The sequence below is a fragment of the Chelonia mydas genome, chromosome 21 (assembly GCF_015237465.2).
Source record: "Chelonia mydas isolate rCheMyd1 chromosome 21, rCheMyd1.pri.v2, whole genome shotgun sequence".
NCBI lineage: Eukaryota > Metazoa > Chordata > Testudines > Cheloniidae > Chelonia > Chelonia mydas.
This window is the reverse complement of record NC_051261.2, coordinates 5,290,631-5,316,867: the sequence shown is the minus strand read 5'-3', so window position 1 is coordinate 5,316,867 and position 26,237 is coordinate 5,290,631. Positions and strand designations below refer to the sequence as shown.

Genomic DNA, 26,237 nt, shown 5'->3' with positions numbered 1-26,237 from the left:
GCCTTTAAACTGAGATTGGTTCAGCCATTTTTGCAACTGTTTTCCTGCCTGTATCACAAGATACATATGTATGCAATCCCTTGAAAAGCTGCTTTTCTTCTTTGTGAGGTCAGATCATGGTTTCCACTCGCGAATGATTATTCATTTTAAAATATGGTTGCGAGGGGTTGGGTCACAGACACCCCCTTGGGACTGTCACCTGATGTGCTGAGACTACCCCTGAGCCCGTTTTCCCTGCCAGCTTGGGACTCCAGAACCCTGCCTTGTTGAGCCAGACACGCTAGCCTGCTACAAACACAGACCCAGGTCTGAACCACGTCCCCCAAAAGCTGCAGGCTTAACTGAAAACAGCTTAAGAAGTGCTCAAGGGGATCCAAACTCCAAATAAATCTGTTTTACTCTGTATATAGCTTATACAGGATAAACTCATAAATTGTTCACCCTCTATAACACTGATAGAGAGAGATGCACAGCTGTTTCCTCCCCCAGGAATTAATTACTTGCTCTGGATTAATTAATCATTAAAAATCTTATTAAATATAAAAAGTAGGATTTAAGTGGTTCCAAGTAATAACAGAACAAAGTAAATTACTAAGCAAAATAAAACACACACACGCAAGTCTAAGCCTAAAACAGTAGGAAAATCTCACCCTCAGAGATGTTCCAATAAGCTTCTTTGACAGACTAGACTCTTTCCTAGTCTGGGTCCAGCAATCTCTCACACTTTTGAGCAGGCTGAAGACAAAATGGAGGGGTTTCCAGGGCCTTACATAATCTCTCTTGTGGGTGAAATCCCCTCACCAAAATGGAGTTTGCAATCACCTGGGCAAGTCACATTGTTTACATGTTAGTTTGAACCTTCCCAGGATGCGGATTGGCGTCTCCCAAAGTCCATTGTTAGTTAAGTACTCCCAATTACTTGAATAAGCCCTTCATACTGCTTTCAATACAGGCATAGAGCTAACGCTCATAACTTCAAATATAAAAATGATACACGCATACCAATAGGATGAATATATTCAGTAGATTATAACCTTTGCAAAGATATGTTACATGGCATATCCAGCCTAAAACATATTCCAGTTATGTCATATTTACACTCATAAACATATTTCTATAAAGCTTTATGGGGTGCAATGTCACAGAGGTGTTTATGCATGGATTGTGGATGAGTTCCTCTAAGTTATTGACATGACCACGGTTTCATATTTTAGCTCACATTTTTGTTCTCTTCAGGGTCTGGCACTGATAAACTGGGCATCGGCCTGGGCATCGGTAAGTAACTTAAAACTGAAAAAATAATTTGAAACACTAAAGCTGTGACTGTTTTGAGGTCCACAGTCCAGGCTATTTTACTATTGCACTTCCTCTATCTCATTCCCTCCCCACCCCTACCCCGCGCCGCTTAACTCCTAAAGAGTCCTTGGATTTAGGAATCTTGAATTTCTCTGCCACTGATTAACTTTTGCCTTGTGGTGCCATGTAAAATATATGCCCATGGTTGAGATTGCACTGCTGTTTCCTGGACAGAAGCCTGTATTAATACTCTTAGTTATTTATTCACAATATTTTCCTGAGCAAAGAATCCTGCTGTGATTCTCTCTTTCTTAAAGTTGCGTGCAAAATATTGGGGAACAGAAGGGAGGACTGCTTATTTGTCTGGTGCGCACCAACAATGGAAAGGATAGGAGCCAGGAAGGGAAATCCTTCCTAGGTTGGATTTGACAGTCTAGCATCTTGGGAATAAGAAAACACACCTTTCCCAAAGAATTCCCACAGCCCCCATTCATTCATCAAAGCACCTGAGCGTATGTATAAATCCTGCTGAGGTCAATCAGAATTAAATGACTTGTAAAATTGGAGCCATTGAGCAGCTTTGTCAAGCAGTGGGTAAGGTCCCTGTGTGCTTGGAGCACAGCTATGCTAGAGGCGGCTGTTACAAGCAGGTTTCTAGCAGTTTTCCTGATCCATGTGGACTGAGAATACGCAAACCCAAACTACTGTGCAGTTTTAAATGTAGTTTAACTGGCCCACAATCTGATTATCTGATTTGTATTTATTCTTTTAAAATATTTCATCAGTCAAGGAAGAAATTAAATAAGCCAAACTAAAGCTTGGACATAAGAATATGATGATGATGAAAAGCTTGAACACCTTGAATGAGCTAGAAACCTAAACATTAACCAGTGTATAGACACATTAAAGATGTGATAAATTGGGAGATCCAACATCTGAACCATTTTCTGGATAAGTAAAAGCTTCTCATAATTCCTGGTCTGGGATACAAGAGGGGTTTTTCCATACTACTTATCTGTGAAGTTTGCTAGCTGTGTTTACCAATCACTGTTTTGGTTTTGTTTTTTCTTCAAGGTGGTGCTGTTGTCATCATTTGTGCTGGGATCGTTGGAGCTTCCATTTTATGGCAAAAGAAAAAACGGTAAGAAGCGTCATCGCGAGACAGAGCCATGGATGTGTATTGGGGTGCTCCATACAGATATCTCTGATAGATTTAGAAATTCTTTGTTGCTGTGGTTGGGTCCAAAACTCCTTCTTCAAATTTTTGCTTCCACTAGGACACAACCCTGTAGCGCCGCTCTAATTTATTTCAGCAGGAATTATGAAGTTGTGTTCTCACAATACAGACTTTCTTTCAAGGTGACAGCATCTCTTGTTAAATGGTGTTGTTTATATGGTGAATGAGATATCTAGTATGACTATTCCCTGGAATCCACACAAGTAAAGCCAGTGATGTTAAGCTTCTAAAAAAAATTTGATTTCCAAGCCCTGACTAAGCTAATAGACTGCAGCAACCTACAAACAATAATTGGTACAATGCCCTCCTAAACAAGTAGATTAATAGTGTGGACTATTGGACTTTATCCCACTGAAGTGAAGTTTATGCTCATGCAATCCTGTTCCATATTGAATAAAACTATGAAATATAGTGGGTGCTAGAATTATTGAGCTGTGGAGTCTCTAAAATAAATGTGACTTGTTCCCAAAGCAAAAATATTGCTTGTGTACTTGTACCATTTTTGAGAAGCATTTTACAGAAGGAAACAATGTTTTAATGTTCTCTCCTTTCTTGCCATTCAGTTCTTACGGTGTAAATCTGGATTCCCGAAAGCATCACATTATGACAGAATTGATCTTGAAAGGTATATATTTTTAGAGAAAAATATGGTAGAAGTTTACAATATTAAGTGCAAACTGAGAATGTAAATTATGGGTTATTCTTCTATTATTTGATTATCTACTAACAAACATTATATAGGTTCTTTAATGTACATTTCTATGGGAAATTGAGCAGGCTGATCTATGTCCCCTCCTCCCCCACAGACAATCCTCTCCCGAGCAGGAGACTGAGCCCTTGCTCAGGGTGCCCAGAGTAGGGAAGCAGGACTAGGGGGGCTCAGGCTCCAGCTCATTGCTGTGCAGATGTTTGTGACACTGAACTTTGTTTAAAAGTTACACCTAATACAAGAGCTAGTATTTGTTCCTGACAATACTATTTTGATTTTAATTGTTTGTCTTCCTTTTGCAGCATAAATGACTGATGCTGGCTGATGGCTATGGGTTACACATTAATTTGACCTTGAAAATGGCTTCTGAAGCAAGCAAGCCAGCCAGCCAGGCAGTTCATAGCATCCTTATTCGGCCTCTCCATAGTGCTCTTGCAATCCACTAGCACTTTCTTATACAAAGTAAGCAGCAAGATATAATCAAACACTTTATCATCTGTCTTTAAATCCTATAAGACTTAAAATGTTATTTACACCCTTTTTTTGTGACTGTAAGCTGCACTGAGTTTTATTTAGCAATAAGAAGCAACTTTTCTTAAATAAAAGGGATACCTATGCAGTGGCAAAAACAAATGTTAATTGCAATCCCCTGAAAAAGCTACCATACATTAGAACAGGCCCCACTGTTCCTGGAATAGTCATCACACACACACCCCACCATGGTAGAGAGTAGCAGTGCTGGGGGAGAGGGCGCAGGGGCCATAGATAATGAGGCATCTAGCTCTGATGACCCACCCCCCAAATACGGCCCTCAGCTAAACCCTGAGCATAAGGCATATGAAGCTTCCATTTTGAATTCAAGTGCTTGCCTAAAACATGTTCTGATTCCCACAGAGCTCTGACCTTGGCCAATACCCTGGGTAAGAACCAATATATAAAACCAGAAAGATTATAAGTAAAATTCCATATGCTAGTTCTTCAAAGCTTGTGCAATTTAATAATAAAATAAAAAGTTTAGAATAGGTGTCAAGTATCACAGGGTAGCCATGTTAGTCTGTATATAGATGACAAGCCATAGTGTGTTTCCCCAGGGGGGGATTTCAGGCATCATGGAAACCTGGTGGAGAGAGGACAATCAATCAAATGAATCCACATGATCCATCCCCCAATTTAAAAAATGGGCCGGTTCAGCCCTTCTGAACTGCTCTTTTCCTAGCAGCCTACCTCTGCCCAGGTACCGCCCCGTACCATCACCACGGGCGGCCCCGTCCCTGGGGAGAGCATCCCCCAGACCCCCTCTGGCAGGAGGAGCCCCGCTCTGCGAAGGTTTCCCCTCTGCTCCCAGGGTCTGTAGCATGAGGGGAAGGGAGGGGAGCGCGCGGTACCTTCCCCTCGTGTAGCGCGGGGAGCGGCCCGACACCGCTCCGGCTCCTTCCTTGCTCTGGATGCTGGAGCAGCCGCCGCTCTCTCGCGCGGGAGCCGCTTCCGGCTTTGTACCGCGCCCCCGCCTCACCATTGGCTGGCCGGGCGCCGTTCCCAACTGCGCATGCGCCGGAGGCCGAGTGCCGCGTCACGTTCCGCCCCGGCGGCCCCCTACGCTAGGGACCCGATCCCTGAGCCAAGCCAGGCCCTGCCGCAGAACCAAGACAGCGGCAGACGGGGCAGAGGCCTCAGGCCAGCCACAGCCCCGCCTGTGGCCCCTTGTTTTATTACCCCAACCCCTGAACTTGAACAAAGGGAGGGTTATTACACACCAAGAGCAGGGACCAGCCCCTGCACCCTCACCTTCCTCTGGGGCAGGAGGTGCCTCATTCCCACCCACACCCCCCCTCTTAGCCTGAGGAAGTCTGCTACATGCCCCTGGCCCTCTCTGGGCAGGAAGACCTAGGTACACCCCCGACCCACTTCCGTGTCCAGCCTGTGCCACTGAATACTTGCCCAAACAAACAGTACATACTACGGGCTTGTAAGGTTCAACTCGGGGCCAAGACTACAGAAAGGGAGAATAAAATTAACAAAGAAGAGAGTTTAAGAGGAATGTGGGAAACAAGTCCTTACCTAGGCCACCAAAATCACAGCATGCTCACAAGCCACAAAGTATCAGGTTAACCTCCTGGCTGAAGACATTTCTCTCAGCCAGAGCCTGCTGTGGGGTTTTCAACTAAAGCTGCCTGCAACCCACGCTGTCTGTTGGCTTGCTGGATGTGGAATGAAGCGGTGCCTTCTGTATATACCCCAACATTCATTGTCTTTACTCCGAGGCAGGATCATCAGCCAGGCCTTGTGTTTGCCTGCCTGCTCCTTTTCTGTAGAGTTGGCATCTCTTTATTACATAGACTTTGTATGGAAACAGGTATGCGTTCTGTTATTTTACAATGCTACATTTACATCCCAACAGACATGCACCTTACAGAGTTTAAAACACATTTCCAGTATATACAAACAACTCCTTACATAACTCTGTACAACATTGGACCACACTCTGAATGACTAGCGTGTCCCCAGCATTAAGGTGACACCTCACCTGACGTGCTTTGGGAGAACCAGAATGTTTGTACAGCAAACTCAGCAGGTTTCTGTACCTCCCTTACCAGTTGCCATTAACATTTTGTGTCACAAACACCAGACCCGTGGCAGAGAGTCAATGCGGAGATTTGTGACTAGCCAGCGGGCCCTTTCGTAACCCATCAAACAAGTAACTCCCTGGTGCCAGGAGGTGGATTGCAGTGGCCCTGGGATCCCTCTGTGTTGTAACTGGAAGGCAATGCGAACCAAACACCCGCGTGATGCAAAGGAGGTAATCTACATGTTGCAATAGTACTGCTTGGCGCAAGGACAGAGCCTGGCCCAGAAACAGCCCAGAGCCCTGTCCCTCCTTGCCAGGTGCACTAGCTGTGGGCAGGCAGGCTCAGCAAGGCAGGGTCCCAGTCTAGAGGGACTTGGTGTGGGGGGATTCAGGTGTGGGTTGAGGCGCTTCTGGGTGGGGCAGTCTGGGTGCAGGCAGCTCAGTGGGGGATCCAGCTATGGGCAGGGGGCACCTGGATGCACAGGGGCTTGTTGGAGGGTTTGGGTGCAACAGTAATGGGACTGAGGGGGGCGTGTCCAGGTGAACATGGTTGGGGCTCAAAGGAAGCGGGGGGCTGGGTGTGGGGGGATAGAGCTTGGTGTTACCTGAAATTGGGCCAGCTAGTAAGCTTAGGAAGGAATAATGACCCACCAGAGTTTGGCAGAAAGCAGCACATTTATTATACTGATAGCTAAGCTCAAAAGAAAAGGGTGGGGGGGTGTCACACTCTCAAACTTACGCTCCCAGGACAAGCATGGCACTAGAGATGTCAGGATCCTTCAAGGTAAGTGTCCCACTGCGCAGCAATGAAGCAATTCATCAATTCTGAAGCACTTAGAGGAGAGGGAAGTGATCAGGAACCGTCAGCATGGATTCACCAAGGGCAAGTCATGCCTGACTAATCTAATTGCCTTCTATGACGAGATAACTGGCTCTGTGAATGACAGGAAAGCAGTGGATGTGTTGTTCCTTGACTTTAGCAAAGCTTTTGACACAGTCTCCCACAGTATTCTTGCCAGCAAGTTAAACAAGTACGGGCTGGATGAATGGACTATAAGGTGGGTAGAAAGTTGGCTAGATTGTCGGGCTCAACGGGTAGCGATCAATGGCTCCATGTCTAGTTGGCAGCCAGTATCAAGTGGAGTGCCCCAAGGACCGGTCCTCGGGCCGGTTTTGTTCAATATCTTCATAAATGATCTGGAGGATGGTGTGTCTTGCACCCTCAGCAAGTTTGCAGATGACACTAACCTGGGAGGAGAGGTAGATACGCTGGAGGGTAGGGATAGGATACAGAGGGACCTAGACAAATTAGAGGATTGGGCCAAAAGAAATCTGATGAGGTTCAACAAGGACAACTGCAGAGTCCTGCATTTAGGACAGAAGAATCCCTCGCACCGCTACAGACTAGGGACCGAATGGCTCGGCAGCAGTTCTGCAGAAAAGGACCTAGGGGTTACAGTGGACGAGAAGCTGGATATGAGTCAACAGTGTGCCCTTGTTGCCAAGAAGGCCAATGGCATTTTGGGATGTATACGTAGGGACATTGCCAGCAGATCGAGGGACGTGATCGTTCCCCTCTATTCAGTACTAGTGGGGCCTCATCTGGAGTACTGTGTCCAGTTTTGGGCCCCACCCTACAAGAAGGATGTGGAGAAATTGGAAAGAGTCCAGCAGAGGGCAACAAAAATGATTAGGGGACTGGAACACATGACTTAGGAGGAGAGGCTGGGGGAACTGGGATTATTTAGTCTGTGGAAGAGAAGAATGAGGGGGGGATTTGATAGCTGCTTTCAACTACTTGAAAGGGGGTTCCAAAGAGGATGAATCTAGACTGTTCTCAGTGGTAGCCGATGACAGAACAAGGAGTAATGGTCTCAAGTTGCAGTGGGGGAGGTTTAGGTTGGATATTAGGAAAAACTTTTTCACTAGGAGGGTGGTGAAACCCTGGAATGCGTTACCTAGGGAGGTGGTGGAATCTCCTTCCTTAGATATTTTTAAGGTCAGGCTTGACAAAGCCCTGGCTGGAATGATTTAGTTGGGGATTGGTCCTGCTTTGAGCAGGGGGTTGGACTAGATGACCTCCTGAGGTCCCTTCCAACCCTGATATTCTAGGATTCTAAGGTAAGTCTTCCCAGGGCACGATGGAACGCAACGCAGCGAACCGCTCAGGTGAAGGGTCTTCATTGGAGGTACAAGCTTGTGAGTGCACTCCTGAGCTCATGGCCTCTTCCCCTTTTAAGAACCTGCTCCTCATGGCCTGCAGCTAGAGATGACTTGGCCGCCTCTGGTTGGTCACACTCCACCTCAGGCAGAGTCCATGCATTGGGTGTGTGATCGCTGCCTAATTAGAGTCCCAGACACCTTGTCTACCTTGGAGCTCTTCTGATCTTCCAGCTGTTTAAGCAGCCCATTCATCCCACAAGCATTCCAGGAGGAAGGGTAGGGGAAAGCCACTTCACAGGAATTCAAAGAGGGAGAGGAGACAAAAGGGGGTGTGTGTGTGTAACAGACCTTTTGAGTAACAAGTTGTACATAGCATACAGATCACTGCTGCTCCTACAACACTTCGAAGAGGGGGGGTTGGAGTGTGGGGAGAAATCGGTGGGGTCAGATGCTGGGTAAGTGGGGCTCATCAGGGAGTTCTGAGTGTGGGTGGTGAGGCTCAGCGAGAGGATCTGAGAATGAGAGGGCCTGGAGTTCGGCACAGGGGGAGGAGCTCCCTCTACAGCAATCCCTCCCCCTGTAGCTAAAGAGCAATGGGTGCAGGAAGTGCAGGGGTGGGGGTGGCAGGATGTACACAGGGCACATCCTACAGCTGGGAGAGAAATCTGGGGGTGGGTCTGAAACAACCCCGGATGCTGTGCAGTGGAAGAGGAAGTCCCGTCCCCCTCAGCCCAGATGGGACTAGCAGCTGAACCTGGCTGGTAGGAACTACCAGCAAGGTCTTTCCAGTCCTGCCCCCTGCCCCACAATGGTTTACCTCTCTGCCGGCTGCCCTGGACACCAAAACATACTGCTGGGAAGGTTACATGACCTCTCTTGTGGCTTCCCTATCAAAAAGGGATTTTTCTGGGGGAAAGCAAAGAAATTTGCAAGGGACATAAATTCTGCGCACACACAGGGGTGCAGAATTCCCCCCAGGAGTAACAAGTGGAAGAATTGTAACCAACGGATGAGCTGGATTTTAGTAACATGAAGAGTTTTCTAACTTGTACAATCATTCTAGAAATACACAACCTCCCCTGCAACGTGGGGTGCCTCACAATGCCTTGCTGCTGTGGCTCCCCAGCAGGACCGCTCACAAACAGCCAAACGACTTGCAGGTCACACCACAGCCGTGGTCCAGCGATTCAGACCCCGGTGGCCTGTTAGCAAACACCAGCCATGCTCTGGCTTCTGGCAGCCTCAATTACTACGTGCGCAGTGATCCCGGCACACTCCCGGTCTTCCCCACAGAAAGGTCTGTTCCCCAGCTGTCCAGATACATTCTGTCCATTGCCTCTGAGGGCATCAAGCTTCGACACCTTAAATGGAGTTGCCCACACAATTCACAATGCTGGATGAATTGTGATTAAAGAACAAAACAAGTTTATTTAACTAAAGATTTTTTTTAAAGTACAAATTATAGTCAGAAATGATTACAAGACAATCATAAAACACTTCCTAGTTCTCATCTTAAACTAGACATGCTTCAAGGTGAAATTCTTACCACAGATGTTCAGCAGCATTGCTGACCAAATTACAGGGCAGGATCTGCTCCCAAGGTCCAGTGGCTGTTTACTTTTGTCCACTTAGGTGAAAGAGGTGGACAAGAAGAGATAACTTGGGATGTTTTTGCCTCTCTTTCATAGCTCAGTCACCCTTTGGAAACCAAGTTCCTGAGCATGACCCCTGGTTAAAAGCTCTTTCCAGCTGAGAGCAAGGAGACACAGAGTTTGATGGGGGAAAGGTTTCATACTGTTATTTGCCAAGATCGGATCTGTGTGTTCCTGCCCTGCTTCCTTGCCAAAGAATGACCACTTGAGCAGGGCCGGATCAACTCTCCTGTGGGCCCAGGACTATTCGATTTTTGAGGGGCCCCTGAGGGTTTGGAGTGGGGGAGTGGCCCAGGGCAGGGGATTGGGGTGCAGGCTCCAGCCAGGAGACGCTAACCTTGGGCAGCTCCCGGGATACCCGGCCAACGGGAGCTGCGGAGCCGAGGCTGGGGGCAGCGCACAGAGATTCCCTGAACGCCCCTCGCCTAGATGCCGCAAGGGCACATTGGCGGGCCTGTGCTCGCAGCTCCTTGCCTGAATGGGGGTGCCGAGGCTTGGGGAACCGTGTCCGGCCAGCAGCGCAGAGACTTACCGGGGGCCAGATGAAAAGAAGCAGTGGGCTACATCCAGCTGGAGGGTCCGAGGGGCCCCCCTTAGCCCAAGGCCCTGGGCTGCAGCCCCTAAAGCCCCTGCATTAATCTGGCCCTGCACTTGATAGGTGATGACACCCGCCTGGGGTATCAACTTGTCTTTTGTGTTTGAGAAACAGGTTTGCCCACTCCTCAGACATGTCCAGTAAACACACAGTATTGATTTCGGGTTATGTTTAGAACTTGACCGATAATGTTGCTATGTACATTTTACCGAGATATCATTGACCAGCAAGTTTTACTTGTCACACAGTGCCTCAAGCAGGCATATTTTGTACAGAGATTTTTACAGTAGTGTGTCAGATGTGAATACAGGGGTGCGTTCTGTCACGGTATCTTATTGAACTTTTCTTCCTGTACTATGCCATTATTGACTTTCTGCAATAAACCTCACTGATATTGGTTATTTGAGCTCTTTTATATATTTCATAACAAACCAAAGCATGGCCAAGCAATTGATGCTATCATTCATCAACACTGCCCACCAGCCACATCGGCCGTTAATTATAGGTGGATGCCTTCTTTAAAAAGCTCATCATGAATAGCCCCGACCCTGGCACCTCTTAAAGAAGCCAGCCACCCTGGGACATCGGCCTTAAATGGTTGGCACATACACTGCTGAAGTAAAGCCCGTCTTTGTTCCTTCCCACGCCCTTGCCCTTAAATAAGGGCCACCCTCTCCTTGGCATTTGACACCGCTTTGACTGAAGGAGATATGCCTTGGTCTCTGTGTCTCTTCCTACAGAATTATTTCCATGACTTAAAAACACCCCCAAAGGTTATGGAAATACCAATAGGGTTTCAAACATGCTGTGACAATTCACCAAAGCGCCCGGGTCCCTGAACGGCTCCTGGAGAGACCAGGCTATACAGTGGTCAATGGTGCTCCGATTAGACCCGCAAAACCAGAATGACCCAATGGGGAGAGACAGGGTGGGGGGATATCTGGTCTGAAGTGGAGTCAGTGGGTTTACACAGCAGGAATCAAAAGCAGAATCCAGCCCAGAGTCAAACAGCTGTTGGGCTTTCTGAGGGCGCGGCCCTGCACTGCACCCATTAACCTTTTCCCCTCTAGTGACTCCAGCAGTAACACCATCCAGGCAGGCTGTGCTCTTCTGGTGATGCGACTCCTACTCCCCTGGAACAACAGGCAGCTGATATGAGAGCGGCAATGAGAAAGAAAGAGTTGAAAGGGGCGGGGGGTGAAGGACAGCAACAGCCAGGAGGCGGCACAGCTGGGCCGCTTGGGATTACTGTTGTGTGGGCTATAGGGGCACCGACCAAAATCAGGGCCCACTTATGGCATGGGCATTATTAGCAGTATTATGGTAGCACAGACACCCAAAACCTAGATGGAGACCCTATGACATGCACAGTAGCAGCAGCACATTACAGTAGCAGCTGGGGGTGGGGGCCTTTAGGAAGTGCACATTATCAGCAGCACTACAATAGCACCTATGGGCTCCCCTTTTTTATGGTGCCTGGGGGGCATGCCCTGTATGGGAGCACCTGTCCCTGAACGAAGTGCACATTATCCAGGAACATGCACAGAAATTTAACTATGACCCCTTTTGGGGGGGGGGGGGCACTGTGCTCCACTGTTCCCTTTCCCCCCCCCCCGCTCTGCCAGGAGCTTGCTCTTTCCCCCCACCCTGGCTCCAGCAGGAGCTCGTTCTCCCCACCACTGCAGCCTCAGGGCTGGAGAAGGTCAGTGTCCCTGACAATTACTGGGGAGGGGGCGTGCCTCTGCTTATCCCCCCTTTTGCAACACCCAACATTATCATACCACCTGGGAGGTGCCCCAGTATGAAGTACACATTATCAGCAGCATTACAATAACAGCTTCCCCTTTTTATAGTGCACATCAGCAGCAGCATTATGGTAGTCCCAGGGGGCAGAAGTGGAATTATGAGATACACATGATCAGCAACATTACAGTAACTCCTTTGGCCCCCATGGTTTGCTGTTACTTGGGACTGTGCTGAACTATTTCCATCTGGCACAATCCGAGTTACTCACAGTCCTGTTCCTCAAGGGAATCAAACCACCCAAACCTAGGCCCTTTCCTTGCTCCAAAACCCAAGCCTGCTTCTCCAGCCTGCCCCATGCCCAGAGGAGCTGTTTCTCTGCTTACTTCCAGGGGCCTGGCTTCCTTTACTGTCTGCCAACTTTCCGCCCAGAACACAGCCTATCCCTCAGCCTCTGCATCTACAACCAGTCCCAGAGACACACCTGAGCTTCTGATCGGCTGTACCATCCGGCCCAGTGTCTCTGGTGGTGGCTCCCCATTGCTCAGAGCTATCTCTACAGAAAGGGGCATTTAATTGCTCCTTCCACTTTGCTGGAATGAAAAGCTCTTCACACACTCAGGTCTGTAATTGATCTAAAGACAAAGAGCCATGATCACCTTCCAGCATAACAACAGTTAATGGCCACATATTCTGGAATGGGTATGAATCCTCATACCTCTGGGATGGGGCACAGGGGCTGTTTATACAGGAACCTTCCTTGCCTTGGTGCCAAGATGCAGCCACATCGGGGGTGGAGAACAGGGGCTGTTTATACAGGGATCCCCATGGGCACTCCGGTTTATTCTTTAACTCTTTGGGAACAGCACAACAGGCAAAGCAAGAGGAGTTTAACCACAGTAACTTTTACCCTCAACGCACACAAGAGTAATGGATATTCAGATAGAACAAGCAAAGCCCATATGGCTCCCCCACTCCCTCCCTGTCTCTGCTCACCTCCCCATCTTGCTTTTAGGGACTTGAGAGTCCACAGGGTTGTCCTCCTGCTGGCATTGTCAGGTGATACTCAGCTGATGTACCAAGCCATGTATTTCCAGGAGCTATTGAAACATTACAATTCTATGGACCAGCCTCATCTGGAATCCTAGGTCCTATTTGGGACTCCTAACTAAAACAGAGCAGGGCAACTACAACGCTTAGGGAAACCGCCCACGACTCTTCAGAGAGGAGACTGAAAGAGTTTGGCTTGTGTGGCCTAAAAAGAGCAGATGTGGTTGCTCCCTGTAAGTACACCAGGGAAGAGAAAGAGCCAGTGAAGCTAAAGGACAATGCTGGCCCAAAAGCCAAGGGGAATAAACTCACCAGGGATCAGCTGAGGCTGGAAATGAGAAGTCTGTTCCCACCCCCAGTGGAGGGGGAAGGTTCTAGAAAACCCCAAACTAGCAGCAAGCTGGAGTAGTTTTCAAAGGGGATTCTCTGTCATAACCTTCCCCATAAAAGAGAGCCTGGCCTAGAGCCGGCCCTTAAATATACTTCCTGGCCCTGCTTTACTCACTGATCAGCTGCAGGTGGTGAAACTCCCTGTCCACCTGCAGATCAACCTGGCTCCTCCTCCTACCAAGGCATCCACAGCTGATGAGGACTGTGCTGTCAGCCCTTACAATGAGCTGCCCTGGGGCTCTGCTGACAGCTCAAGGTTCTCATAGATCTCAAAGCTGCAAGGGATCCCTGTGATCATGTCATCTGGCCCCCTGCCTGACCCAGGCCCTGAATTAATCCCTGCTGGAACCAGAGCAGATCTCTTAGGAAAACACCCCGTCTTGATTTAAACCTGGCCAGAGCTGGAAAATGCACTGCAGCTCATGGGGGGAGCTGTAAACCAGGATGTCTGCTCTGTCCCCAGCACTGGGAGGGGATTGGGGTCTAGTCTGGGGTAGAAGCCAGGACTCCCAGGGCATGGACAGGGACGGGCACAGGGGAGGGAGAAGAGGGGATTTACCACAGCCCAGGCTGTTCTCTCCCCTGAATGTCCTGGGATCTGCCAGTCAAAAGGACCTCTGTACCAGCTACCTACTCAGCAATAAGCCAGATCACTGCTCCCCTCTACTCCCCCCGCCCCCAGCCTGGGCACTGGTCCACAAGGCCCTCTCCTGCTTGCCTGAGGCTCCCCCTGCTATAACACTCTCCCACCCTGCTCCTGGTCAAGTTCAGGATTCACCTTGCCCGGGCCACCTTCAAGGTCTGTGCCTTCAACGTGCGCTGCTTTGGAGAGGCCAAGTGGCCAATGCGTGGGTGATAAGAGCACTGATTGAGGCGCTTGCTGGGGGCTGGTTCTGAGAGCGGCCTGGCTCCACAGGCGGTTTTTAGGGACCAGCCTGGCTCTGGAGGGCTGGAGGTGGGTCTGTCACGGGCTCTGCCCGGAGAGCAGGCGCTGATGAAGCCAGTGCCATACCTGGCTGCCCATGCTTCCCTGCTGCTCTGTGACATTGCCATGGGGCAGCAGGACGGAGACACCACAGGAGAGGCTGTCCCAGCCCTAGCGAAGGAACTGACCGGGTACCGGGCCCAGCCACGAGGCCCGGGTTCTACTCCTGGTTCTCAAAGGGGAAGGATGCGTCTCGTGCAGTGGTTCTCCAACTTTTGTACCGGTGAACCCTTTCACATAGCAAGCCTCCGGGTTCGAGCCCCATTATAAGTTAAAAACACTTTTTTATATATTTAACACCATTATACATGCTGGAGGCGAAGCGGGGTTTGGGGTGGAGGCTGGAGGGTGGGCTGGGGTGGTGTAGAGGGTGGAGACCACTAACAGTTCAATTCTTCACTGACAGGCAGTGCTGCAACTGAAAGATACGAGCAAGACTCTGTGCTGCCGCTCACAAGAGGTGTGGCACACAAGGCTCTGACCAGGACGTCGGGGCTTTTAGCCCCCTTTATACCTCTCTGATTCCGGGCTCCTCAGGCTCTGAGGGCCTGTGCAGCCTCCTGTGTATGTTCGGTTAGAGCACTACGCACCCACAGAGGTCCCACCTGTTCCTGGAATAGTCACAACCCCACATAACCCTCAGCAGCTTTCCCACTGCTGCTGCCGATGGGTTTCCCTGCAGCCAAGAATTCCAAAGCATAAAGTGCTCTGGCCACTTCTCTTCATGCCTTTGGCAGTACCCTACACCAGGGGCTGCATGAGAGGCAGCTTTCAGGCTGCATATGCCAGGATATGCTTTCCCTGCACTGCTGTTGGATCATATTAAAGAAGTTCTGTATTAAAATCACAAATGAGTTTGATTCCCCATAGTTTAAATTCCAGGGTATTACTAATTAAGAGGTCTCTTGGTTTTTGGTACTGTTTCTCTCCCTCTGTGTGTGAAACTTGCAAGCTGCTAATTGTGTTAGTACATTCTAAGACAGATTCTGTTCTCAAAGCAATTCACAGAGACTCAAAGCAATACTCTAACAACAGAAACAGCACCCAGAGACTCCCTGCCCTTTTGTTGTATTAACAATTGTGATTAAAATAGAGATAGAGGATGTATGTGGATGGATGCTTGGTGTGGATAATAACTGAATGATCAGGGAGGTGCCAGCCTAAGAATCCAGTGTCCATCGGCTGAAGAAGGCGTCAAGTGGAAATAACCAGAGGACCCCCGGAGGGCAGACTGGAATCCACCCAACAGCCTCAAGAATGGGAGAACCAAAGAACAAGATAACATCTTGGAGCCGTCAGGAATGTGCCATCTGCTGATTGATTCAGCAACAGCATGATGCAGCAATTCCCATAGACTGGCATAGGAAGAAATTCCTATAAAAATAGACTCTAAAAAGTGAGAACTTTGGGGTCTGATTCTGCAAACCAACTTCCAGGAGCATCAGATGAGCATCTGACAAGGCCCTGCTCCCCCCTCATGTCCAGGCCACCTGGCCAGTGGCTTGGCATGAGCAACTCTAAGGCTGGTAACTATGATAACAACTTTGCAGAACCTCTGTGTGTGTGTGTGTGTGTGTGTGTGTGTATGAATGAATGTGTGAATAAATATGAGATTGAATGGAATGTTATAGCTATAACTAACTGCTTACTATGATAACAACCTTGCAGAACCTGTGTGTGTGTGTGTGTGTGTGAATGAATGTGTGAATAAAGATGAGATTGAATGGAATGTTACAGCTGTAACTAACTGCTGACTATGATTCTTTCTGTATTCACAATAAATGTGGTATTTTGCCTTTTTCCCTTTAATAAGATCCTGCTGGTTTTTATTTTATTGGTACAACACTGCGGGAATTCCTTTGGGGACCGCACCACTCCCTTTGCAGTCCCTACACGCTGCAGGAGTTCTCACTGTGTACAGTTTCTTCGTATTTTTGGAAATTTTATTGCATGCAACTATAATAACCCCTTATACATCTCATCAGCAGGACATGAACTTGCAATTTCTGACACGAGTTCAGATAGCTACCACTAGAACTATAGAGGCCTTACAGCTGAATTAGGGAAGAGCCTGGCTTCCTCACTTATCCCTACTCCTGCCTAGTGTGCTGCCCCCAGAGTGGGAGACGCTCTACCATGGCCCATGTGCTATCTACGGGGGCAGGTTGGAGCCCCAGCCCCACGGGTTGCCACAACCCCATTGCAGCTCCCAGGCATCCCTAGTGCAGCGTCTTGCTGCTGCAGGGGCCTAGTGTTGGACTTAAGAGATGTGGGTTTTTTTGGCAAGGCACGAGAGGGAAGGGAACTGGTGATATTTTTTTGTTGTAAGTTGATATCTCAGCCAACCCTGAATGGAATTGCCTGGGAGGGGACACAAAAAAAGTCACGTCTCTAACCTGAGCGCTTTCTGCCTGCTGAATTTCAAAGGGCTGCTGTAAACAATGGCGATCTCTGAGAAAGTCTAATTTCACAAGACTGTTCTAATAGAAAGATATCACCACTCTCCATACAGGGGTCACTACCAGCTCTGTCTGTGAGTTAGAAAGAAAGGGAACAGGCGGTCTAAATTGTAAACAGACACCATTTCCCCTTATTTAATAATTACCGGCTTACACTTTGCCTGACTAAATGTGGCTAGCCTTTGTGGCCAGATCACAGCAATGAGCCCACTCTGAGTTCTGCGGAAAGGAGATGTATAAAATACGATATTCTTTTTATTAAAACATAAAACAAATGTGAGCGCTACTCCTGCAAACTGTACTCTTGTGAGCAGACCCTGTCGTTGCCTTGCGCCCCACTGAAACCAAGGGCCCTGCCGCAAAGGCTCAAGCCTCCAGCAGCAGAGGGCTGATGCCTCTTGTTAGACAGGCACCTAACCCACACGTGGGTGACATAAATATCATGTTCTCAGTGACAACGTGTATATTGTGTTCGCTGAGCTGCAGTAAAAATCCACACTTTGGGGGCAGATCTTCCAGTCTTTGTGTAACGCTGACAGACCCCGATCATGGGCGGGCGGGACTGAACCTGGCACCTTCAGAGTTTACTAGCGCACCAGCCTCTACTGTACGAGCTAAAAGCCAGATGGCCCTTAGCTAAGGCTGTCGAGCAGACTCAGTAATCCTGCTCTGAGTGGTCTCAGTAGCACTAGATGACAGAGGACACCACGCCCAGGAGGGGTGTGGGTTCCCTTTGCTTCTCACTCGATCCTTCTTTAAGCGCCCGTTGCAGTCAATGACTCTTGCCCGATGGAAGACTGAGGAATGATCTCTGGATTGAGCCCAGGGGACTAAGGGGGGTCAAAACCCCTCCCGGAGTCACCGGGTCAGTGCAGGGGCGGGGTTGCGAGCTGTCAGCCTCCAAACCCGGTTTTGCCTCCAGCATTTATAATAGTGTTAGATGCAAAAAAACCCGGTGTTTTTTATTTATGAGGGGAGTGGCGCTCAGAGGCTCGCTGCGTGAAAGGGGGTCACGGATCCCAATAAGGCGAGCACCACTGATTTAGCCCCGGTGTCGGAGCAGCAGCAAACCACAGCACGTTGGGGAGCAGCACCAGGGCGCCGAGACAAGAGCCCGCTTCCCCCAGGACAGACACGGGGAGGTGGGGAAAAGGCGTCAGTGTCGATTCCGCCACCCCCCCGCGGGCCCTTCCCTTTCTTCCGCTCGCTCCCTCTCGTTGTGGTTGTAACCGGGGCCTGAAACCCGCTCGCAGCCAAGGGGAAGTCGCAGTCTCGCCAGCCCCCCGCTCCCCTGCGCGGGCCTGGGCCGGCCGCAGGCTCGAGGTGAGGCACCGGCGCCCGCGCTGGGTGAGCCAGGCCCCGCCCCGCTCGCTCATCGCTGCAGGGAAACCCACAGGGGCGCGGCCGCGCCGCCCGCCTCCTCCGCCAGGGACCCGAAGCGAGCTGGAAGCGGGGCCTGCCCGCCAAGGGCCCCGGCCGGGCCCCGCGTGCCCGTGAGCGGCGGGGGCGGCGGCACCGGCTGGAACGAAGGAGCGACTCCGCAGCGCCCCCGAGCGCGCGGCCCCGCAGCGGAGACACCGGCTCCGCCCCCCGGCTGGCCCCGCCCCTCCCCGGCTGGCCCCGCCCCCCGCTGGCTCCCTTGGCGGCCGGCGCCAGGGATGGGGGCTGGGTCAGAGCTTGCGGTTGCGGCGCTGAGGTAGCATCGTCGTGAGTCCGCTCCGCCGCCGCCATGGTTTCGGGTCCGCGCTGCCCGCCGGGCCTCTGGGGGCTCCTGGCGCTAATGCTGCTGCCGCCCCTGCCCGGGGCTCGCGGTGAGTGGGGGGTTGGCGGCGGGTGGAGGGGGCCCCCCAGGCGGCCCCTGCCCGGGGCTCGCGGTGAGGGGGGGCTAGCGGCCGCGCTGGGGCTGGTAGCTGCGCCAGAGCCGGAAGCTCCAGTTCCGAGGCGACGACGCCCTGAGGCCGCCGCCTTCGCCCCGCGACTTCTCCCTCTGCCGCCGCCATGGTCTCGGGGCCGCGCTGCCCGCCGGCCGCCCGGGGGCTCCTGGCGCTGCTGATGCTGCTGCTGCCGCGCCTGCCCGGGGCTCGCGGTGAGTGTGGGCGGGGGGGCCCAGGCGGCCCCTGCCCGGGCACAGAGTCCTCCCGGTCTCTCCCCGCCTCCATCGGTGCACGGCGCCCCCGGGCCTCCCCGTCCAGCCCCTCAGGCCGGGCTGCGTCGAGCTCGGCCCGTGGGGGGCAGGAGGGGGCCCGAGCCGCGCGGCAGCGACAGGTCCCCGCTGCCCCAGCCCGGCCCCCGGGGCGAGCCCCGCACCTCTGCGAGCCTCGAGCCCCCGCGAGCGCTTCTGCCTGGGGGCTAAACTCTGTCCCGTTGGTGGGAGTGTTAAGGCCCAGGGGCGGGGGCTGGGGGTGTCTCCTGTCGGTGGTTGGAGACGGGCGGGCCAGAGGGGTGGGGGGGAAGAAAAAGCCCCTTCGAACAGCGGGTAAAGGTGCTGTAGCTGGCCAGCTTCAGTAAAACGAAGTGTGGGGCATAAGACTCCTAAAGACTGTCAAATAGATTCATAGATATTTAGGTCAGAAGGGACCATTATGATCATCTAGTCTGACCTCCTGCACAACGCAGGCCACAGAATTTCACCCACCACTCCTACAAAAAAACCTCACACCTATATCTGTGCTATTGAAGTCCTCAAATTGTAGTTTAAAGACCTCAAGGAGCAGAGAATCCTCCAGCAAGTGACCCGTGCCCCATGCTACAGAGGAAGGCGAAAAACCTCCAGGGCCTTCCAATCTGCCCTGGAGGAAAATTCCTTCCTGACCCCAAATATGGCGATCAGCTAAACCCTGAGCATATGGGCAAGACTCATCAGCCAGATACTACAGAAAATTCTTTCCCGGGTAACTTGGATCTTATCTTGGATCAAATGAGCAAGTTCCCCTGTTATAGCCTTAGCTTTGTGACTGTACAGACAGAGAAATAAAATTGTATTAAAGCTAATGTTAAAATGATCTAATACACAGGGTAAGAGAAGTGTGTCTGTATATCTGGGTATAATGCTTAAATTATCCAAAAGTACCAAATTTGGTTTGAAAGTCATAAGGTATATACAGTACATGATCTGCAGTATCCCAAATGAAGGTTAATACATTCAGTGATACAAATATTAAGGAATTAGCATCCAATTATTTGGGTACATCACTCCTAAAAGGTTATACTAAGAAGCTTGTGGAAAGCAAATATAGAAATGAGTAAAAAGAAAAGGAGTACTTGTGGCACCTTAGCGATTCACCAATTTATTTGAGCATAAGCTTTCGTGAGCTACAGCTCACTTCATCTGATGCAGTGAAGATTGTCCCTCAGTAATTGAGAATTTAAGATCCGTTGCCCCTTAGAAAACACAATACAGTAGATCGGGAAGTATTTCAGTTACTTTCCTGACTTTACTACTCATTGGCACTTGTCCTCATGCCTGTCATACAGTTTCCATGCATCGCATGAGAAATATGAAAGTTACCTGTCTCAGAGATAGCTTTCCACCAGCTGTTTTCACTTGTTTCTAAACCCAGATATGTTTCATATACTCTTCAAAAGATTTCTCCCTTGGTCTCCTTTGCCCTGTATGTCACCTTCTTTCACGTCACTCTGTGTGGTTGCAACAGTCTCTCTGAGCCTGTGCTGCGTTAGATCATAAAACCGGTGAGGTGGAGGAATGTCCTGATTTGCACAATGTACCTACCTTACGTTACCATACATGCTCAGGGTGTTGCATACATGGTAAATAATGTAAAATTTTACATGTACTGCAGGTTTGTATCAAGCCCGTTCAGTAAACTAGCTTCAAGGCTCTAATGAAAACAAGTACATCCAAATTGTCCCCAATAAAATCATTTGTGGCTTCTCAAAAACTAGTATTCTGTTACAACAGACTATTGAATTTCTTTCATAGTTAACTTTTTCCCTTCCTTGTCCGTCTCTCTTCCTAGGCACTTGTGATTCTCCTCCAAGGTTGCATTTTGCTGAGCTGCCTGGGGGAGGGAAAAATTCCTATCCTGTTGGGACCAGACTGCAATACTCCTGTCGCCCAGGATACATTCTGAGCTCTGGAAAGTCTCCTTTTGTTACATGTCTTGAAAATTCAAAATGGTCAGTAGACCCTGAGTTTTGTGTAGGTGAGTATCTTTGTTGCTTTTCCATTTCAACTGATATGCAAGCCATCTTGACACAGTTAGGAATCTTTCTTCTGTTGGGTATCTCTCTTCTGTTGGCATATGAAAAGAAGGCAACTCCCATCTTTTCCTGTGCTGTGTATTTATACCACTCTACTGAATTTTCCACTCCATGCAGCTGATAAAGACAGTTTTAGCCCACGAAGGCTTATGCCTAAGTTAATTTGTTGGTCTCTAAGGTGCCACAAGGACTTCGAGTTGTTTTTGCTGATAGAGATTAACAGAGCTACTGGTCTGAAACCTGTTACAATTAAGTAAAACACTTTGGTGTGCTAAGTGTCTGTCCTTTTTGAAACATTGTAGTTGCTCTATCCCTGATAACGAAATATCCTGAATTCACTGTACTAAAAGTAAACCCAGTATTGAATAATGTCTCATAGAATATCAGAGTTGGAAGGGACCTGTGTTACAAACTTGGTCAAAATAGCAATTCATAACAAAACTTAGAGAATACTCCTCTTGGCTTCATTGCTAAGAGTACGATAAGATTTTTGCAAATTTTCTCATCTCAAGACTATAGATGCTATATTCCATGTAACTAGTAAGGATATATACAGTTGGATGCTGATGAAACTTAACTCTGCCTTCTTGTGCATATGTTTTAAATTATGATTGAATTTGTCGTATTGAATACTGATGGGACTTCCTTGATTAGCCTCAGACTCACCTACTCTGGCCTGCTGGCTTGAGAAAATACTTTAAATATAGGCCCTGATTCAGCAAAACACTTAGTGCGTTCTTAAGTCCCACTGACTTCAGCGGGCCTTGTTTTACTGAATCGATCAGGCCTTAGTAAAGAGGTCACAATTTTTACATGCCTTGTCTGCATTGATAGATTTTTCCCAGTGTAGTCATAAAAAGTGCTAACGTTATCTTTGCATGGATACAGTATATCTGTATCAAACTCCATATAGATATGGTGAATTTTTGAAACAGTTCATTTTTCGTGGGAATAAGTCTACTGCGGGAGAAAGCATCACAAATAACTCTTGTAGGGGCAAAGAAAAGCTCTTCCGCTGAGCTTGACTGAGGAACATGGAGTTTTTAGCTGTCTAAAATCAGGATTCACATATCAAGAAAACGACTAACAAATATTTACAAAACGCAAAACAAGCCTGTGGAACGTTCTGCCACAAAATGGAGGCGAAGAACGTGGCAGGATTCAAAAAAGCATGAGACACTTAGAACCTGGTCCGGCAAACACAACTGTGCTTAATATTGCTCGTGTGAATAGTCTGCTGCTTCGTAGGGTTTAATGCTAGAAGGGATTGTTACATCACAGGCAACTTACATTTCACCAAGTTATCCCTTTTCTGAGGCCAAAAACTTGTATTTGACGACAGCATATCTTCGAGAAGGACATCCAGTCTTGATTTATAGACTTGCAGAGACTGAGAATCTGCCATTGCCTCTGGTAATTTGTAGCTGGTATTTTCTCCTTGTGAAGGTCCTCAGATGCTGTAATCAGGTAGCCTCACCATCTCTCGACAAGCTAAACAGACTGAGCTCTTTAAGTCTCTCGCTGTACGGCAGTTTCTCAGGCCCATGAATACCTTTTTGTGGCTCTTTTCTGCACCATCTGCAATTTTTCAACATCATTTTGAAAATGTGGACACCACACCTGGGTACAGTATTCCCGTAGGTGTCTCGGCAATGCAGTAAACAGCATTGCTATCACCTTCCTACTCCTGCTCCCCTGTTAATACATCAAGGATTGCATTAGCCCTTTTTGCCCTAGGATCGCACTGGGAGCTCATGTTCAACTGATTGTCTGCTGTGACATCAATCCTTTTCAGAATTGCTGCTTCCCAGGATATAGTTTTCCCGTTCTCTGGGAACAGCCTGCATTTCTTTTCCCTAAATGTATCATTTTGCGTTATACAGTACTAGAATGAATTTTGTTTGAAAGGAACCAGGGAATCCAGATTGCTTTGTAGAACTGCCCTGTCCTCATTTATCTCTCCCCCAATCTTTGTGTCATCTGCGAATTTTATCAGGAGGGATTTTTGTTTACTTCCAGACAACTGATTAAAATGCTGAATAGCATCAGGTCTGGGACTGATCCCTGCAGAATCTTCCCAGAAACATGTATGTTTGATAATGATTCCCATTGATGACTGCTCCTGGAAATGTCAGTTAGCCAGTTCTTGTCTGCAGTGGTGTTGCAGCCGTGTCAATCCCAGGATATTAGCGAGACAAAGTGGGTGAGATAATATCATTTATTGGACCAACTTTTGTTTGGTGAGAGAGACAAGTTTTCGAGCTTACCCTCCACTCTTCTTGGTCTGGAAAACATATTCCAAACCTGAAGACAAGCTCTGTGTAAGGGTCAGAGTTTCTCACCAATACAAGTTGGTTCAATAAAAGATAATACCTCACCCTCTTAACCAATTCTTAGTCCATTAAACTAATTTTTTAATTAGAATGTTGTGTGGTACTAAGCTTAAAAAAGTCTACGTATATTATCAGTTAAATTTATCAAACAAATTTGTAACTTCAAAAGACAAGGTCAGGTTTCTCAAACAAACCTGGTTTTCCATAAAACCATATTGATTGGTATTAATTATATTTCTGTTCTTAATTCCTTATGAATTGGGAAAATTTTGCCCTACTCTTCACAAGAGGTCAGAAGAGATTTGCCCTTGGAATTGATGAATACCACAATACCTCATGCACAGGCATAATAATTTAACCTAGTGTATAGTTACCTAGGTCCTTCTGCTTGCCCTTTTTGAATACTGGCACAAGATCAGGGCTCTTCGATTCTTCTTGAATTTTTATTAGATGTTAATCAGTGGGCTAGAGATCTCCTTGGCCAACTTCTTAGGACGCTTGGGTGCAAGTTATCCCAAGATTTTGATTAAACAATGTTTATCCCTAGCAGATGTAGTTTAACTTCCTCCTTAATTACTAATAGACATAGAAGTACTTCATGAGACTCTTGTGATGAGACTACGTTGTCGTACTTCTTTCCAAATACAAAAGGGAAATATTTACTGAAGACGTCTGCCTTTCTTGCATCATAATTGTTTTACCCATCTCCATTCAGTAACAAGTTTCTACCTTTACTACACGTAGTATACTCAATGTACCATCCAGACTAATGAGAATCTGTCTCCCCTGCCCTCTAACCTGGGGTGCCCTTTACAATGCTTTGCTGCTGTAGCCTCCAGCCTCGACTGCTCACAAAAACCCTCCAATGTGCAAGTCACTCCCAGCTAGGTCTCAGCCAGCCACACCTTTGTTCTCACCAGCCTTGGTTACGCTGCAGGGTGACCCCAACAAACTCCTAGTATTCGTTAAATTCAAAAGAAACTTTTTCTTACCATGTGCTCTTAGCAGTCTTAGTGAACAAACTCCTTAGGTGAGGACCCCTTCTTCAGCTTAGTGGCTGCTTCCTTTGTCTCTTCTAGTGCAGTGATTCAATGTACTGAGTGAGAGGGAGGAGGGGTGCCTCGGCATGTTTGTCCCTCCTTTTTTATAGTGTCAGTCCCGCACCTGGGAAAACATTCCCAGCTGACAAAAAGTCTATCGGGAAAAGATCTTCCCTGCTGCTTTTCCTCTCTTTTTTGGAGGTTTTTTTTTCTTCCTGCTTGATGACTGATTGTTGCTTAAATGCAAATTAAGCAGAGCATACATTCCTTTGAGAAAGTCCTGTTTGCCAACTTGTGCTGTAGGTTTGCAATATGAGTTAACATTATACAGGGAAATCTTATAACTTCAAATACAGTGTTGCCATGCATTTTATCAGGACAATATTGACCAGTAAACTATACATTATCAGAAGATACTTCACAAGGCATACTTGGTACAAAGATTACAGCAGTCTCTAGGGTGTGGACACGGGTACATTCTCTTGTAGTAGGATTTCTTTTGTTCCTAAGGAACTTCAAAACCTTCTCCTCATTGTCTGTAACCATGCCAGTTGTGACTCTCTCACTGATGTCTCTAGTGCCCCATATCAATTTTTACATTTTGTAATTTATGCTGTCTCTCTTTTTTCCATGTATTATGTTACTTTTTATTTGTAATTGCTGCCAGTTGAGGTCAATGGGTCTACCCACATGAATATGGTTCTGCATATGAGTTTTCAGGAACTGGGCCTTAACATGTACAGTATGAATATTTGCACTTATACTAAATCTGCAAGGGGATCTTAATTCTCTTGTTTCAGGATATAAGGTAACCACTGTCTGTGTGGGATTAGGAAGCATCATTCCGCTTCCGCTTCCACTTCTCCTCACTTCCCATGGGCATGTTACAAAATTATCCACAAGGTGGGTTGTAAGCTTTCCTCTAGCCTTTGGTGCTGACCGCTGTCATACAGAACAGGTACTGGACGTCAAGACCATTGGCTTTGGTCTCCCCTGGTATTTGCTCTGTTAGGGGGTGCAAGTTAGCATATCCCCTTTTCCCATTAAGGTCAAAAGAAGTAATGCTACTATTCGTCTTGTTCTCTTCTAGGAAGACCATGTAAACCACTAGAACTCGAAAATGGCAGGGTTGATTTAACGGATCTCCGGTTTGGTGCGACAGCAAACTTCTCCTGTAATGAAGGGTGAGTGGCAAATTGCTTCTTTGGACAAATTAACAGAACCTAGCCTGGTGTAAAACTGCTGGTGAAGTCTGGCAAAATGAGACAAAGGCTGCTTAACTTGAAGAACAAAAGTGAGTGGTGTGCTATAAATCTGTAGCCATGGGCTGGGCCCTTGTTAAGAATTACACCTGCGATTTTCAAAGGAGTTGAAGGAAGATAGCCACCCAGCTATGGTTGTCATGCAGTGGGAGATGGGCATCTAACTCGCTCAGGTGCTTTTGACGATCCCAGCGTAGAGCCCTTAGGAGATCATCCAGTTGGGGTTGGGTTATGAGCTTGAGTGTCCCACCTCAGGCACTTACTGATGGGTGCCATCTCTCCCTTGTTACAGGGGTTTCTGTGTGGGTGCTGGGAGCTAGTGGCAGAATATTGCCCATAAAATGCCACATCCGGTAGAAGCAGACCTGTTGCTGCTCTACAAAAGCGAATATTTGTCTGTCCCTCCCTTATAGATGTCGCTATTCCCGAGGATAGCATCAAGTGCAGTTGTTGCTTTTGTTCATATGGGTTATGTTGCCAGGCCTTGGGGAATCAAAAATAGCTTGTGACTTCCTTGCACTGAGCAGGTGTGTTTT

The 26,237-nt window shown here is 48.3% G+C and overlaps 1 protein-coding gene and 1 long non-coding RNA gene across 3 annotated transcripts in view; one reads left to right on the top strand and one right to left on the bottom strand.

The window, feature by feature from the left end:
- Nucleotides 1–26,237, top strand: part of LOC102941465 (complement receptor type 1) — a 195,833-nt gene that overhangs the window by 29,508 nt on the left and 140,088 nt on the right. The window contains exons 17-22 of the mRNA XM_043533800.1: nt 1,237–1,275; nt 2,371–2,437; nt 3,097–3,158; nt 18,803–18,931; nt 20,823–21,008; nt 25,530–25,623. Of these exons, the coding sequence (XP_043389735.1) occupies nt 1,237–1,275; nt 2,371–2,437; nt 3,097–3,158; nt 18,803–18,931; nt 20,823–21,008; nt 25,530–25,623 (577 nt within the window). The remainder of the gene's footprint in view (nt 1–1,236; nt 1,276–2,370; nt 2,438–3,096; nt 3,159–18,802; nt 18,932–20,822; nt 21,009–25,529; nt 25,624–26,237) is intronic.
- On the bottom strand, nt 3,683–4,780 carry LOC122463443. 2 transcript variants are annotated; one of them, XR_006286837.1, is made up of 2 exons: nt 4,467–4,780; nt 3,683–4,359 (listed from the first exon to the last, which is right to left on the bottom strand). It is a non-coding gene; the product is annotated as an uncharacterized LOC122463443 (long non-coding RNA). The 2 variants fall into 2 exon arrangements; XR_006286838.1 differs by having other exon boundaries at nt 4,628–4,780.